The 17909-nt window shown below is 34.4% G+C and overlaps 1 protein-coding gene across 10 annotated transcripts in view; it reads left to right on the top strand.

Annotated features, from left to right (window-relative positions):
* The window catches only part of LOC105224506 (uncharacterized), a 435144-nt gene that overhangs the window by 270908 nt on the left and 146327 nt on the right, over positions 1 to 17909 (top strand). For all 10 annotated transcript variants that reach the window (XM_049462163.1, XM_049462167.1, XM_049462176.1 and 7 more), the window contains 3 exons: positions 11192 to 11350; positions 11405 to 12795; positions 12856 to 13005. In XM_049462163.1, the coding sequence (XP_049318120.1) occupies positions 11192 to 11350; positions 11405 to 12795; positions 12856 to 13005 (1700 nt within the window). The remainder of the gene's footprint in view (positions 1 to 11191; positions 11351 to 11404; positions 12796 to 12855; positions 13006 to 17909) is intronic.

Raw genomic sequence — 17909 nt, 5'->3', positions numbered from 1 at the left:
ATTTCGAACTTAGTTATCTCTTCTTTTGTCAACATGCTTTAGTAAAAAATTCCTAGCTTTGATGCAGCTATGTTTTCCATAACGTGTTCGATATTGGCCTGAATAATTTTAAGTTTAAGTGTAAAGTCATTGTATTGGATATGGCTTTGTATTTCGTTGTTAACTTTATTTATACTATTTAATCTCGAATTTATTATGTTACGGTCGTTTTCTATAATAGACTTGAGTTTAGAGAAAGTTTTATTAAAGTGTGTATTAATACTTATCTGACTATTAAGATTTTTAATTGCGTTATGGTTATTTTTATCTATTGACTTCAGATGTGCTTCTATTTCTTCCCTATCGTTATCATCCATAGTGCCGAATAACCATTTTGAGCTGTTCCAAAAATATTAATTAAGCCCCTTCGCTGAAGGAATTATTTCTCTTTTAGTGATCTAACAAAAAGTCCGTGAGTACCGTTTTTGTGATAACTAATTTGGTCGAAATTATTTGTTAGAGTTGTATTAACAATCGATCAGTTGTTTTGATTGTTCTGATTACTGATTAAAACTGATTTTTTGGTTCCGGTATGATGATTGGAAATGATTGAACAGAAAAACACGATCGAGTCCAATAATGCTCGAAAACTCAGACATCGATCAAGTGTGCGTTGAGTTAATTGTGATCGAACCAATCAGATCGAGAATAGCCTTGCGAATATGTATGTGCATATTTGTGTGTTTTAACAGAAACAAGTTGCGATGCATAAAATTAACCAAAACATTACTCCATATATTTCTCATTTTTAACGCTTAAAACTAAAAGTCAATTAATGCTTAAAATTAGTAAACAAAGGGGATGCTTAAAATATTAGGGAACGCAAATTTTAATCACTCCTTCATTGAGATCAACAAAAACTTAAAATTAAAAGAAGGTTTATTTTCTGGTTTCAATCTTAATCGCTAAAACTTTTATAAAATTAATTTAAAAACAATAAGCTATCAACTCAACATGGCCCGAGCGTATTTCTTTTTTCAGTTATAATATTTCCAGCTAAAGAAAAGTAGGTTCAGCGGCTGCGCTGCTGGCAGGAATCGAATGAATTTGCAATGCTACTCTTGGGAAAAATAAGATAATAACAAAGGATAAAGGTCCTTATTTTACAAATGCATTTCTAGGAAAAATAAGATAATAAGAAAAGGAGAAAGATCCTTTTTTTACAAATGTTTTTCTGGGAGAAATAAGAATTCAAATTTTTGGACTACTATATAATAACTGTGGGATAAATTTTATATACCAAAAATAATACATTAAAAATGAGCAATGATATATTTCCCATCAAAGCACCCCGTATAACCAAACAGTAGATTGTGATCGAGCTGAATGCAAGCATCATTCTCGAACATTCTTTGCTGCTCACACAAGGCGTTCGATCGAGAAAAATCATTACGAAACAAGCAACAGTGATTGGAACTGAATGTTCGCTTTGAGCACGATCGCTTACGATCATTCATTTTTGTTGAAGCAAAGTTTTCCGTCACAAAAAATCTGATTCAATGATCGGGTATGATTGAAAAAACTGTGATCGCTGCAGCTCTCTGATCCAAATAAATGTGTTGTTGGTTAAGAGTATTTAATCCTGAATAAAATTGTCTTCGCGGCTCACTCGCGCGGTTGGCTCCGTACTGAACGGTCATACGCAGTAGTTTACATTATTTTCGTTTTACGGTAATTCTTTCGACATAATATTCAGTTTACGTAAATACCAAGTGCAGGTTCGTGATTATTAACCTTACATTTCTTTTTTCTACATTATTTTTATTCATTTTCTACGTTCTTTCTTTGGCAATGAAATTGAGGATGAGAATATGCATAGGTTGGGTACTCAACGAGCAATCAGTGAACAAAACCGTGCTAGAGAATCGAGCTTTGAACGTTCTCAACGTTTGGCCTGACAGAATTCCCGAACTTTGGCTGGCCGCAATCGGGAATCAAGCGCTGAACGATTCCATCGATTAGCACAGCAAAATGCCCAATCAGCAAGGAATAGAACTCGCAGGCAACGGGTTCAGTGCAGTAATTTATAGAATGCTGCGTTTATTTATGACTAGAGAAGACATTGTAAAGCCTTGCCTTAAAAGTTCTCCATTATGGAAGTTTGTAAATAATTTAAAATTATCGATAAATATGAGAGCCCATTTGCGGGGAGGTAGTATAACTTTTCCTTCAAAATTACTTTAGTAGGAGACGGGAAAATACCTCATTTTCAAAATAAAATTGAAATGGACAGCGATTTAGGAGTAAGAGTAGGTAACATTGATTTAATATCAAAAGTTTACCCTGACATCAGCGAAATAGAAAAAAAAGATCACCAATGGATGTGTCAAAGGGCAATATTGGCGGCGAGAAACAGTAGCGTGGACGATATCAATGACATACTTTTAAATAAACTTGAAGAAGATATAGTCACATACACATCTATTGATAATGTAATGGATCAAGAAGATGTGGTCCATTACCCACAGGAGTTTCTAAATTCTTTGAACCCAAGTGGCCTTCCTCCACATTCCCTTAAGCTAAAAATAGGCGCCCCAATAATTTTACTTAGAAATCTGAAACCACCTAATTTATGCAACGGGACCCGACTTCAAGTCAAATTTCTTCGCAATAACGTGATCGTTGCAATCGTTTTGACTGGTCCAGCAGTTGGTCAAACAGTACTTATACCTCGCATCCCGATGATCCCAAATGATATACTTTTTAATTTTAAAAGAATTCAATTTCCCCTTAAGCTATCTTTCGCCGTTACAATTAATAAATCGCAGGGGCAAACATTTAAACACGTGGGGATCGATTTACGCCAAGACTGCTTTGCACATGGCCAATTGTATGTCGCGTTGGCAAGATCAGGTTGCGGAGAATATCAATATGTTCTTTTGCCACCAGAAAATAAAACAAAAAATATAATTTACGCAGAAGTTCTTTGATAACAGAAATTGACGCGGACGTAGATAAAGACGAAACCCAAAATCACTATTCCACGCGGACGAAGTCGCGGGCACAGCTAGTTTTTTATATGTAGTATAGTGTCGTAGGTTTCTGCAAGTTGGACGTCTTCGATCCATACTTCCGTGTATCCAATATTAGTTTCAATTTTTTCTATTGTGAGATGAGGTTGGATTTGTGTCAATGCCAGCAGTATCATCAAATAGGTTAGGATCCATTTCACCTAAAAATTTCTTTTTTCTTTTTATATTGGAAGAGTGTATGTTTTGTAAATTTAGTTTGCGATGTCTTGGTTCGTATTTATGCCTAGGAGCCTTATAGTCCTTCACATACCCTTCTTGTTCCGTATTTTGAAAACTTTCGCGCTGTTCGCTCAATTTTACAACTATGTTTTTGTAGGTGTAAACATCCATATGTATTATTTGGTTAACATCCATCGGTGTTTCGGTTAGCTTGTATTTTTCCTTAATAAGTTTTCGCTCGCATTTCGCCTTATTGCATATTTCGCAGTTATTTATATATCTTTGTATTAACTTCTTTAGATCCTTGTAGTAAATTAAGGTTTTCATAATTTCCGTTAATTCCTCCATGTCCACCTTCGTTTTTATGATATTTCGCTATGTATCTATCTATGTATAAGCTTCATCTTCATTCTGCATGTCTTTTGCATGGTGCGTACATTTGTAAAATTTTTGTTCTGTTAAACAAGTCAATTTTTGCTGAACTTTATTGTATTCGTGGTCCGGTAGTTCTGAATATATGTATTCCTACTTTGTCGGACATGTAAACCGTATTTAAATCTTCTTCGCTAATAAAAATTTTATGTTTTCCATTTACAAATTGTGACTCCTGGTGTTTTGAATGAGTAAGGATTAACGTATTTATCTGTGTTGAAAATCTGTTAACGGCAGTTTCCAATATACCAAAATGGTCATGCAATTCCTCTTCTTGAGAGTGGATTGTTGCTATGGTACTCATATTCTCATTTTCCTGTAGGATATTGATTTCACCTGCCTCTGTATTTGTTCTGCTCATAAAGTCAGCGGCAGTGTTGTCCTTTTTCTTGACATAACTTATGTTAATGTCGCATTCTCCTAATTTGAGGGGCCACCTCTGTAATCTGGGATTTACATATATCTTTTCCTTTATTTTTACAATAGAGCCACTTAAGCGGTTGATGGTCTGTCATGAGGTCGAATTGTCTCCCGTAGATATACGGTCTGAAATAGTTGACCGCCCAGACTATGGCTAGCAGCTTTTTTCCGTCGCTGAGTATTTTCTTTCGTGGTCGTTTAGTGATCTGCTTGCATAGCTTATGGCAGGGATGGGCATATTAGCCCTCAGTGGCATTTTGCCCGTGCGGGCACGAGTGCACATTTTGAGGGCTAGGTGAGGGGATCATCGCGGGCAAACATGAAGAGGGAAGTGAGAGCAACGTATTTTACCACTCCATATTTACAAATGAGAGCAACGTATTTTCCCACACCATGTTTACAAATGAGAGCGCACGCATATATGGGAAGTTGCACTGTGGGTAATAACTGTAAAATTGCCTAACAATTTTAAGTTTCTTTGTAACTACTATAAATTTATAAAATGTAAGACAAATAACAAAAAGTATAATAAATATTTGATTTTAGTAATCATTTTTTTTTTAATATGTCTTTCTACCAGCATTTAATTTTGTTTATTTGAAATAATAAATTATATGTTTGGTTTAATCTCATTTGCTATAGCCATTGTACCATATATATATATTTTATATATAATTTTCGAAGCAAAAAGTTTCAAACCAGGTTATTTCTTTAAACTTCGTTATAAAAAGTAATTTCAATAATAACTTCAGTTTATGAACCACTGTTTCTTCAAACACATATGACCAAATGAATCTTATGAGAGCGCAATGTAAATAATTACCCAACAACCCTTCTACCACCCGCCAATCGTAGAATTTCCAACGACACAGCTGATTGCTCTCTCACACCACAGGGTTGCCAGGCTCGATATACTGTAGTAATTATAAAAATTGTCTTCAATATATTTGAAATTTTCTTAAAATAACTCAAATTCAGAATCGAATGCTATTATTTACAAATATATAAACTAGTATTAATAGCTTGATTTCAGTTTTGATATATTTTATTATGAAAAATTATAATTGAAAACTTAATTGTGTACAAAACTACATATACGTATTGATTAATGGCAACATTGTTAGAATGAAAACGAGAACAAAACTCTTGCCGCTCGTGGCGAAGTGAGAAGATGTTTCTGCCATTAGCGTTTGTATTCTATTTGTGTGCTTAGCCACTCTCAATCAATAATGCCATACCGCGCAAATATATTTTTATTTGATGATTTCTTATATTTTTGAAAATACGTGCTCCCTTTCTATAGCGCATATTATTATTTTAATACATTTCCAGAGGCAACTTAGATTTTTAAAATTTAACAAAACAATTTTAGAAAAAAACCTCAATTCTTTGAATATTTTGATAAAACAACCAAACTGAAAATATCACATATCATATATTTATATAAGCATTTTCATTAAATGGAACTGCAATATGTTTAAAGACAATATATAAATATAATGGTTACAAGTATCTTTTCTTTTTTATATTTGTAGATATGCATATGTACGTATAAAAGCCTACAACTTGAGAAATGTTTTCCCAGTTGTAACTAAACTGAATTTTTTCAACTGGCATCACCACCATTAACTGATCTATCACATGTACAATGGTGTGAACAAAACAGGAACAACTATAGGTGTTGTGACGTTTTAAAATGTGCTGTTTTCTTATTAAATAAAGTTGTTTTTAGATACAAGTATAACTTATATATTTTTTCCTAACAGTGATTAGAATTTCTCACCATGCAAAGGTAAATAAAAACAAATTTTAATGCGAAACTCTAAACCCTGCAAATTATGTTTACCTCTTTTTGTTCACACAACTGTACAATTCCGATATGAAGGAAACTTCCGCTCTTTAATTTGTGTACAATGTCAGTATTGCCGCAACAACTCTGCGATGAACATTAAGTAACGGAGGAATGCAGTTGATTTTTTTCGCAACTTTTCGCAATTTGATATGCCCTTCTCTCCGTAAATTGGTATTCCCCTCATCGAGCCCCCGTGCGCACTTTGCTAACTTTGCGGGCTAAAAATGTGCCCATCCCTGGCTTATCGGTTGTCCTTTTTGTGTTAAATAGCTCCAATTGCAAAATCACTTGCATCTGTTGTTACGGAGAATTTGAGTTTGAAATCCGGATACTTGAGTACCGGTGGGTTCGTCAAAAGTGCTTTCAATTTCTCGAACGAATTTATTTATTGGGGGTCACGAATGCTAATTTTAGCTCCTTTTTTCAAGTATTTTGTTAAGCCTTGAGCTACTTAGGCGTAATCCCTTACACATTTTCTGTAATAGCCGGTCATGCCCAAAAACTATTTTATTTGTTTAACCGTTTGCTGTAAATTCAGTTCCTGTATGTTTTTTATTTTGTTCATATTTGGTTTGATTCCCTCTGTGGATGGTATATGGCCTAAATAATCTGTTGACTTTGCGAAGAATTTGCACTTATCTATCTGAATTTTAAATTGTATTCTGCTAATTTGTTAAAATTTTTTTGGATACTTTCTATGTGCTCATCGATATTTGTACTAAATATTAATATGTCGTCCAGATAGACTACACAGATTTTATTTAGGTATATATTCCCTAAGTACTGAATTTATTAGGCGTTGGAAAGTGGCCGGGGCGTTTTTGAGCCCGAATGGCATTCTGATGAATTCATAGTGTCCTAAGGGGGTTGAGAATGCTGTTTTCTTTCTATCGCTTTCTTTAATTAGAACCTGGTGAAATCCAGGGTTGTGAAGCATTGAGCTCTTCCTAGTTTCTCTAAAATACTATCTATATTTGGTATCGGGAATTTGGCATTAACAGTGATTTCATTAAGGCTCCTGTAATCGACGTCTAGCCTCCATTTTCTTTCGCCAGAATTGTCTATTTTCTTCGGTACTATCCAAAAGGGTGAGTTATGTGATGAATTACTTTCCGGTATTATTCCCTGTTCTAGCATATCCTTAATTTGTTTCTATATTTCCTTCTCATGTATTTAGGGATAGCGATATATTTTTGCGTAAGATGGTTTATCCGTTGTTGTAATTATTTCGTGTTTAATTTCATGTGTATGCGTTAGCGTCTGTCCTTCAGTAAAGAATAATTTATTATTTTTTTTCACTAACATTTTTAGTTTATTTACTTCCTCGTCATTCATATTTTCATGATATAATTTGTTTACGATTTCCGCAATAGAGTTTTCCTCTGGGTAGCTTTCAATATTGTGGGGCATTTATTTATAAAATGTGTTTTCACTTTATTAATTTCTATAAAACTTTCTCCTAAGTTAATGATTGCTTCCATTGGTTTCAGGATGTTTTGTCCTTGTTACCTTCCAAGCAATATAACTGTTTTCGTTTAATTCTTTGGGTAGTGGTGTTATTAGCTCTTGTGTTACAACGGTTTTTTCCGACAGGGTATTAAAGAAAAGTGGTTTATTTAATTTGCTACGTTTTTAATGAGAGAAAATGTTTTTGTCAATCAACGAGGTGGTAGATCCGTTTATTTTGTTGTAACCAATGATTAGTTCGACTATCGGTAAATCTGATTGTGACCCTCCAATGGAAAATTTGATTATTAGATATGATCAACTTCCATAGGTTGTACTTGATTGTTACTGTAGCGTCCCGGCTGGTGTTGTCGGTTTTGTCCTGAGTTTCTGATTTGCCTAATGCTATTATTGGAGTTGAACCATTGCCTATCGTTTTGTCTTGTTACGCCTGATTCAAAGCGATTAGCAAAATTTCTGTTCCTCGACGTATTGGTGAATCTATTATTATTGGGCATTCTATTTGGTGTTAATATTGTCTCTAATGCCATTCTTATCATTATTGTTATTATTATTCTTATTATAATTATTATTGTAAAAATAATTCCTTGTACCGTTGTTGTTATAGTTTATTAAGCCTGTTTATTCTAGGGTGTAGTAAGCTAATCTAAGCGAGTTTATATTTCTCGCATACACTATTGAAGATAAGTGTGGCGATATGTTGCTCAAGAATGTTTTTAGAATAAGAGACTCATTAATGTTTGGGGAGAACTCTAATAGTTTCTCCGAATCTTCGTTATACTTAGCATTCATTTTATTTAGTATGTTTCTTAAATTATAATAATATTGACTTACGTTATAGTTCTTCATCGATATTGATCGATGAAGGAGTTGATTATACGTTTCTCGAACTCCAAAGTTTTTGATCAGTTCCATTTTAATTTCATTCCACGTTGCCGCCTCCTCCTGTATTTTGGTTTTGATGTGTCTTTCCAGGATGTATTGCTATATTGCTGTGTTGTCATTGAATAGAGGAAGTATCAAGTCGACCACCCGTAGGAATGATGTTAAGTCATTCTCCCCATTTCCGAAGTAAGGCCGGATTCCCGCTGCTTCTTTGATTAGCTCCGTGACCGGGAGTTGTTGTTGTTCTTGGTTGTTAATTTTTTCGAATATTTTAAATTGATTTGTTACTGACTTTTTTTTATTTATTTTTTTCACTTAATATCTTAAATTGATTTGTAAAAGAGTTTGTTTTTATTTATTTATTTTTATACCATGAACAGGGTATATTAAGTTTGTCACGAAGTTTGTAACACCCAGAAGGAAGCGTCGGAGACCCTATAAAGTATATATAGTATATAAATGTATAGTATATATCGAGCTGTCTGTCTGTATATATACGAACTAGTCCCTCAGTTTTTAAGATATCGTTTCGAAATTTTGGAAACGTCATTTTCTCTTCAAGAAGCTGCTCATTCGTCAATACCCGTGAAGGGTATTTATCGGACCACTATAACATATAACTGCCATACAAATTGAACGATCGGAATCAAATGCTTGTATGAAAAACTTTCAAACTTGATATATATACATATATATATTCACGAAATTTGGTATAGATTATTTTCTAGGGCAACAATGTAATCTCCGAAGAAATTGTTCAGATCGGAAACTATACAAACTGAACGATCGGAATCAAATGCTTGTATGGAAAACTTTCACATTTGACAAGATATATTCACGAAAATCGGTATATATTATTTTCTAAGGCAACAATGTAATCTCCGAAGAAATTGTTCAGATCGGTTAACTATAGCATATATCTTCCATACAAACTAAACACATAGTTACTAACAGAAATGCACCCGTGAAGGGTATTTAGCTTCGGTGCAACCGAAGTTAACATTTTTTATTGTTTTCACTTAATATCTTAAATTGATTTGTAAAAGAGTTTGTTTCTATTTATTTATTTTTTGCACTTAATATTGTTTAGAATATTTTTCGATAAACGTTAGAACTGTGGTGCCGTACAATTCTTTGGAGTTCGAGATATTCGCGTTTAAAGTTGAAAATTACCACTATTTGAAGTACGTATTTTCTCGATATAAAATTAATTTTGCACTTATATTTTGCTCTTGTATATCCACTAGCACTTCACTAATTCGTTTGTACACATTTATTTAACATTATATAGTACAAAAACAGTTTTAATTCAATATTAACTTATTGTTAAAATTTATTTACTTAACAATAACGAAAGAGCTACAAACGGTCAAATATGATCAGATGTTAGAGAGGTTCTTATACCCCCTATAGCATTGCTATTTGTTCGCGTATGGCTCTGTTTAGCGTGTATCAAATTTTTTTCGCGTTGAACTTCCTTTTGCGTGGGCGGCCTTGGGCCTTGGCCGCGCTTCAAAAAAAATAACCCTGGTCGGACAAAAACCGGGGTGTATCAATAAATGTGTATAAACGAATTAGTGGAGTACTAGTGGATATACAAGTGCAAAATATAAGTGAAAAATTAATTTTATATCGAGAAAATACGTTCTTCTAATAGTGGTAATTTACAACTTTAAACGCGAATATCGCGAAAACTATAAGCTTCCTGCGGCTATAACTATATATATTCTTGATCTGGAGAATCTCCCCTATCCGACCATACACATCTTGTCCCCGAAATCCTGGGACGGTATACTAAAGATGACCCCAGTGTATTAGCGTAAACTTATTTTAGGATGCAATCCAAAAACAAATTTATTACATTAGCATAAAGATTAATGATTTTACGATGCTTTATGACACCTTGTGAGTATCCCAATAGTTATAAAACTAATTGAACGTATGACCAAAAATTACTATATGTTAATAAGATACGAATTTCATTGAAAATTAATCAGTTTTGCTAAACAATGAAAGTTGAATTCTTGTACAACATTTTTTTAAATAAAATTGTGGGAACTTTCCCGAATTTGATCTCTGCAAGTTGCAAAGGTATGAAATGATAGATTACACTCGAACTTAGCCCTTAAATCCGGGGATCCGTGTAAATTAGAGGAATATAAAATGTTCAGTTACACCAGAACTTTACGCTTCCCTAAGTGTTGCATTTGCCATTTATAAAACTTATTTGAAAAACACAAATCGATTTTTAAAGGTTTAGACAGTTATTCTTGACAAAGGATTTGGAAAAGTTGCAAAACTCTACATATATACTGAAAAAAATATTTAACAGAAAATGGAGTCGTCTAAGAAATTTTTAAAACGCTTCAAATATTTTAAAAGGATTGATAGTTTAACAATATCGGCAGAAGTACTTATTGGCTTGTTCTCTTATAAATCTCTGATATTGTCTGTTTGTTTTACCTTGGGAACATTTTGCTTATTAATATATTTTTGAAAAAGGCTGAAAGATTTTAAATGATCAATTCTTAAAGTTTAAAAACATCGAAAATAGTTCGTATTCCATTGACTTCATATAAATCCCTGAAATTCTCTTTTTAAAAGTTGTAGTTATACAATATTGTATATTATTGCTTTAGCTTGGGGATATTTTCTTATTAATTGTAGTTCATAAATAAATGAAAATAAATGTCGCCATCTGCTAGGTTTATAAGTCACACTGTATACAACACAATAAAGCCATGTTACCCATGCTTATACGTTAGGATACGTTATTTTCACATGAAAGGCTCAATAAATGTGTTATGCTAATACTTTCAGGAACTGATAAGCATTTATTATTTGAAAATATATTTTATTTTATTTGTTTGTATATATTTATACTTCATATATTTCCAATTTTCAGTCTGATCAAAATTTTTTGGAAGCTTCCCTTGATTATTCATTAGAGGAAAACATGGCTCTGCAGTACAAGGGAACTACCTACTTTAAACAGGATCTTTCTAAAGAAGATAAAACTTTTGATATAAAAATAGAAATAATTAATCAAACCGATATGATCAAGGTGAGTTGCATAAATTCGAATGTTATATAGTAATACAGGATTATGATATCTTAGTTTCAAATCGAGTCTATGTGGCAATGTGAAAATGACAATGAGAAAATAACTTCTAATGGCAAATTTATAGCTACGTTATTACCTTTAAAATTATTTGAATACACATTTGTACTAAGAAATGGAGAAAACCAGGAAATCAATTTTGATATAGTATTTTCAAATCAAAATCGAAATAATGTTACTTTTGGCATGCGAGCAATTAAAAAAAACGAAATTATCAATGCGGAGCTATGGACACCAATGCAAAATTTCAAAAATATATCTCTCCATGGTACTGTGACTGCCAGTTCTCCCAACCTTTACCAAATCGAAGGAGTGTTTTATCGTGATATGGTAACTTATGAGATAAATGGTTTGGTTCATATGAATGGACGATTGCCAATAAAAACACGGTTGCAAACACTTTCACTGCATAACAATCAAGAAGGACTCGTTGAGTTAAATATATTAAACGAAAAAGAAAAAACAAATGAACTGGGTTTTCAGTTCAATGCTATTGAAAATGGGAAAAGATGTAAAATATCTGGCAATTATTCATATCATAATGAAACTGGTCTTAACTTGTCTGTATATATTGAATCAACGGAAACTTCAATTGAACGAATTTACATTAAGACTAACATCCAATATCCAGAAAACGATTGCGTTGCAGCCAAGCTTTTTTTAGAAACGCCGTGGCATGATATGGGTCTTGGTAAAGTGAATCTTTGGGCTGATATAAAAACACGATTAGATTATGGGAAATTAAATGGAGGTTATCAATTCGATTCTCATAGGGGCTTTGGAAACTATGAGTGGACTTGGAAACCTACGGAGGACATGCGCCTCTTAATACAAAGCAGTATTGAACAACCAAGTGCTAATACAAGTCATTTACATTCGGAGATAAAATACATAAACCCTAATAAAACATTCAATGATTTAAGGGTGGGTGCAAAAATAAATTTTAATGCAATATGGTTTTTCGAAATAAATGGAAGTCTAAATTATGAATCCATTAATAATATTGGATTTGGATTATTAACACATTGGCCTTCGGCAGACGAAAATATGCATGATTTTAGTGGGCAATACGAAGGAAATATATTTAACCAAGACGGAAAAGCATTGGACGTATCCATTGAAGGAAAATATTTTGCTAAACACACCGACAGGAGCTGTATAACCCGTTTATCGTATAGAAATCTAACAGATCTACATAGCCTAGTCAGTGTTGAGTGCACAATTGCTGGTAATACCAACATAGTCCGGGCAGATTTCCAAATGTTAAGAAAAGAGAAAACACTTCGTGAATTTTTAGCTACATTAATCACCCCAAGATTTGAAAATGAAGCAACAGTATATGTAATGGGCTCGTATAATCGTATTAAAGACAGCTATCACTATTTTAAGTAAGGCATTTTAAACATTTGTTATTTTAATATTATAACCAGTTTACTATTTACAAACAGTTTATCTGTTAACTATCCATACACCAGAACAGTCGCCGATATGGATATAACCATTAAGTCGATTGAAAACTTAAATGGTAAATTGAACTTTACCACGCCTTTCCAAAAAGCACCATGGCTCAACACTTTATTCAATATCAGCACAAATGAGTGAGTAATTTTTCAACTGTTTATACACTTTAATTGTTAAAATCATAAATTTATACTTATTTACAATGAATGAAAATTTCTCAAGCTTTAACTTATAGTAATAGATTAAGGTGAGTATGTTTAATATTATAAGGGTAAGTATTTTTACACAATAAAAAAACTTCGTAATTCAATTATAATATTTAAAAAATGCATTTAATTTTAGCTTAATGTTTTTCATTTTGGCTTTGGACATATAACGGGTGATTTTTTTGAGGTTAGGATTTTCATGCATTAGTATTTGACAGATCACGTGGGATTTCAGACATGGTGTCAAAGAGAAAGATGCTCAGTATGCTTTGACATTTCATCATGAATAGACTTACTAACGAGCAACGCTTGCAAATCATTGAATTTTATTACCAAAATCAGTGTTCGGTTCGAAATGTGTTTCGCGCGCGTGTTTTGTTCAGCGATGAGGCTCATTTCTGGTTGAATGGCTACGTAAATAAGCAAAATTGCCGCATTTGGGGTGAAGAGCAACCAGAAGCCGTTCAAGAACTGCCCATGCATCCCGAAAAATGCACTGTTTGGTGTGGTTTGTACGCTGGTGGAATCATTGGACCGTATTTTTTCAAAGATGCTGTTGGACGCAACGTTACGGTGAATGGCGATCGCTATCGTTCGATGCTAACAAACTTTTTGTTGCCAAAAATGGAAGAACTGAACTTGGTTGACATGTGGTTTCAACAAGATGGCGCTACATGCCACACAGCTCGCGATTCTATGGCCATTTTGAGGGAAAACTTCGGACAACAATTCATCTCAAGAAATGGACCCGTAAGTTGGCCACCAAGATCATGCGATTTAACGCCTTTAGACTATTTTTTGTGGGGCTACGTCAAGTCTAAAGTCTACAGAAATAAGCCAGCAACTATTCCAGCTTTGGAAGACAACATTTCCGAAGAAATTCGGGCTATTCCGGCCGAAATGCTCGAAAAAGTTGCCCAAAATTGGACTTTCCGAATGGACCACCTAAGACGCAGCCGCGGTCAACATTTAAATGAAATTATCTTCAAAAAGTAAATGTCATGAACCAATCTAACGTTTCAAATAAAGAACCGATGAGATTTTGCAAATTTTATGCGTTTTTTTTTTTTTAAAAGTTATCAAGCTCTTAAAAAATCACCCTTTATAAGTCGCTTGACGCAACAATGAATATAATTTAACCATATAATATATAATATAGTATTTATCGCTAGTTGGCTGAAAGCGCGTAGTTCTAGTCTTATTCATCGCATCGGGTCATGCTATACCTTTTTGGAAAGCTCATTTCACGCGCTAACATGTGTTTGATTGATTGTCGTTTCTTTTAAGTCGTTCGTAAGTTATAGCGTCGCAAACATGGAACAAAATAAAGAGAAAATACGGCATATTTTACAGTACCACTACGATAAAGGCAAAAATGCATCTCAAGCCGCCAATAAAATTTGTGCAGTTTATGGACCCGATATAGTTTACATTTCCACCGCACAACGATGGTTTCAACGTTTTCGTTCTGGTGTAGAGGTGGTGGAAGATGCGCCACGCTCCGGAAGGCCTGTCGTCGAAAATTGCGATAAAATCGCTGAATTGATCGAAAGAGACCGGCATAACCGTTATAAACCATTTGAAGAAGCTTGGAGTCACTAAGAAGCTCGATGTATGGGTGTCACAAGAATTGATTCAATAAAAATACCACAAGCCTTTTTTGACAACCCAATATATAACATTTAGTAAACCGCAGCATTGCAAAAACATTTCGCGAAAGTATGATACCAGTAATAAATAGACCTAAGATTTTCCATATTTCTCTGGTTAAAGTGAATTTCTGATAGCATTACAGTTCGTTTCATTGAAAATGGAGTTGAAAACTAAATGCATATTTTAATTTTTTGTTTGCATATTTGTAAGAAATGCGTATGTTTTATATAGTATATGCAAACTATGCAAACAGTTTTTATGTTATAGAAATCAAAGAATTATAAAAATAAAAAAGTAAGGAACTGAACAATGTATACTCTTGCAACTTGCAGGAATAAAAACCAGGGAAATACCTCTAAGCAATTTTATATATTCGTATACTCTATATACTTAGTATAACTCATACACTGGCCGACGAATTCGGCATAAGATTTGATAGAAAAAACAAAAATCATTATATGTAGAATATGAGGGTTGATGTAGTATCGACTCGATTTTATCAATTAACTATTATCATGCCACAAATTGAAAAAAATATTCACTGGGTTTGATTAAGGTACCTCATATCCAATTACCACACATACAATCACTATATGGAGCAACTTCGAAAAGCACAAAGATATGCTGTTATGGCCTAAACATTTTCTGTAATAATTCATCATAAAGTCGCTTAGAAGTTTCAAAATCTTTATGTTAAGTTATGGGGGCTCAGGGAAGTATTGTGTATTTGACACACAGAATTACTATTGTCAAGAAAGGATCCTCTCTAAATTTCAATTATATATCCTATACATTAGCCGATATTTACGAAAAGACAAATACAGATATTAGGGTCTTCATATTCGGCTTGAACAGTTTTAGCTGGACTTAGATAATTTTTGGTCATAAGGTGGCATACTTTAAGGGAATTACTAGTGTAAAGTCAATTCCTGATTTGTGTACTGGAAAGTGAAGGAATCAAATGTAATTTAATATTGTGTTACTGGTATATGGGAAAAAAGGTGTAATCGTAATCCGATTTCGCCTATTTTCGTATTAACATGAAAAATAAGGAGAATGCTACCCACCAAATTTAGTCGAAATCAGTCTGCCAGGTCTTGAGATATCTGTTTTCATCAAAAAGTAGGCGGTGCCACGTTTATCGTCCAATTTTCACACCGGCTCTCATAAAGCCCTCTTGTACCACCTTGGCCGTACAATTTAATGTCTGTGGTGTATTTAGTTACTTCTTTATTGCGCTTTTAGTAGTTTTGAATACCACCGTTATTTGAGGAGTGGGCGGTGTTGCCTCCCAATTTCATACTTTTTCAAATTGTTCTTATAGTATTTACGATGAGTAATTTTGGGGTTCTACCCTTAGTAGATTAGGAGATATGTACATTAAACTTATTAGAAGGCGGGCCCACGGCCGCTTTTCTAAAATTATTTTCCCACAGGTGCTCCTTGCTACTGCCATCTCCTGGGCCAAACTTTTATATCTTATTTAATGCTAAGTTATGCCTTTTTAAAGATTGTGGGTTAAGGGCGATTTGAGGGCCCATCTACGAACTCGTATTTTTTTTTTTGTACCAGAAACCCGAATACTAAGCTTCATAAAACTATAATACTACAAGTATAATACTCTACAGTTTGAAAATACAGGTTGCAAGAGTATACAAATTAGTTAGAATGGTATAGATTTTGAATTTTCATTAACACTTGTAATTGTTAGATATTATATTGGAGATATTATTCGTCATACATACGACCCTTAATAGGATTAAAAATTAAACAAATAATTCGTACTGCATTGTAAATACATACATAATTTTCTTTAAACTATTTCCACATCACGACTTCCGGTTTTCAGCCAAGTATCCTCTGGGTAGCCAAAGAACATCCGTTTGAAGGCGAGCCAAAGGTAAAAAGCGAAGCATCCAATCCACAGGGTTGTGCGCTGGGTTTGCGACCCGCCACGTAAAAAACGCCTCCAATGAAAAGGGAAAAACAGCCTCGGACAAGAGACACATTTTTGATGACGACCATGGCAAACGAATTAAGGATTACGATTTGAGGGCAGGTATCTACAATGTCCGGCCCCTTAATTAAGAAGGGGCCGCTTCCCAGCTTGTTGATGTCCTCGTGAAATCTGAGAGTACTCTTCAACAACTGAGCATAAGGGAACTGTGGAACGGCATATAAAGCTCCTTACGTACATCTACACATGAAACCATTGGTTTTCGGAAAATGCAAAAAAACAGCTGGTACGATGAGGAGTGCCGTGTCGCAGCCTACATCACAACATTATAATCGACCATAACACTTTCGGGATGGGATAGATACCAATAGTTGAATAGGGAAGCGAGACGCATTTGCAGACAAAAAAAAGAGAGGCCGAAATCCGAGAGTACGAAGAGCTGCAAGCTGGCCGACACCAGTAATGCTCGAAAATTCTACGAAAAGATGCAGCAACTGACAGAAGGTTTCAAGACCGCAGCGTACATTTCTAGAACCCCCAGAGGGGATCTAAAAACGGATGCCCAGAGCAAACAAAATTATGGACCAATCGAAGAGGATGGAGCAGACGTCCCATTGCCCGACCATGAAGATAGATAGCCGGCCGAGCTATTCAAACACAGCGGCGAAGAACTTATATATGGTCGGACGAAAGCATGCCTAACGATTGGAATTTAAGTGTGCCCTGCCCAATCCACAAAAAGGGAGACCCCACAATCTGCGCCAATTACTGTGGACAAGCTTCCTCAACATCGCGTTTAAAGTTCTATAGGGCGTATTGTGTTTGTGTCGACCTTATTAGTGTAGCTTTAGACCTGGTATATCATCAACTGACCAGATAGTCTCCATTCGCCAAATCTTGAAAAGACTCGTGAAAAGAAAATCGACACATACCACCTCTTCGTCGATTTCAAAACTGAGTTTGACAGCACGAAAAGGAGCTACCTTTATACCGCGATGTCTGACTTTGGTATTCCCGCAAAACTAATACGGCTGTGTAAATTAACGTTGAGCAACACAAAAAGCTCAGTGGGATCGCATCGTTCAATACCAAACGAGGTTTCAGAAATGGAAAAAATAATTCAAGCTGAAGAACTATTCTCTGTTCATCTTCTATAAGAGTGTACAACTGCTGGCTGTCTGGCCTTACCAACCCCGCCGTTTGTTCTGCTTTCTCCAAATTTGGC

The sequence above is a fragment of the Bactrocera dorsalis genome, chromosome 1, assembly GCF_023373825.1.
Source record: "Bactrocera dorsalis isolate Fly_Bdor chromosome 1, ASM2337382v1, whole genome shotgun sequence".
Taxonomy (NCBI): domain Eukaryota; kingdom Metazoa; phylum Arthropoda; class Insecta; order Diptera; family Tephritidae; genus Bactrocera; species Bactrocera dorsalis.
This window is presented reverse-complemented; position numbering and strand designations above follow the sequence as displayed.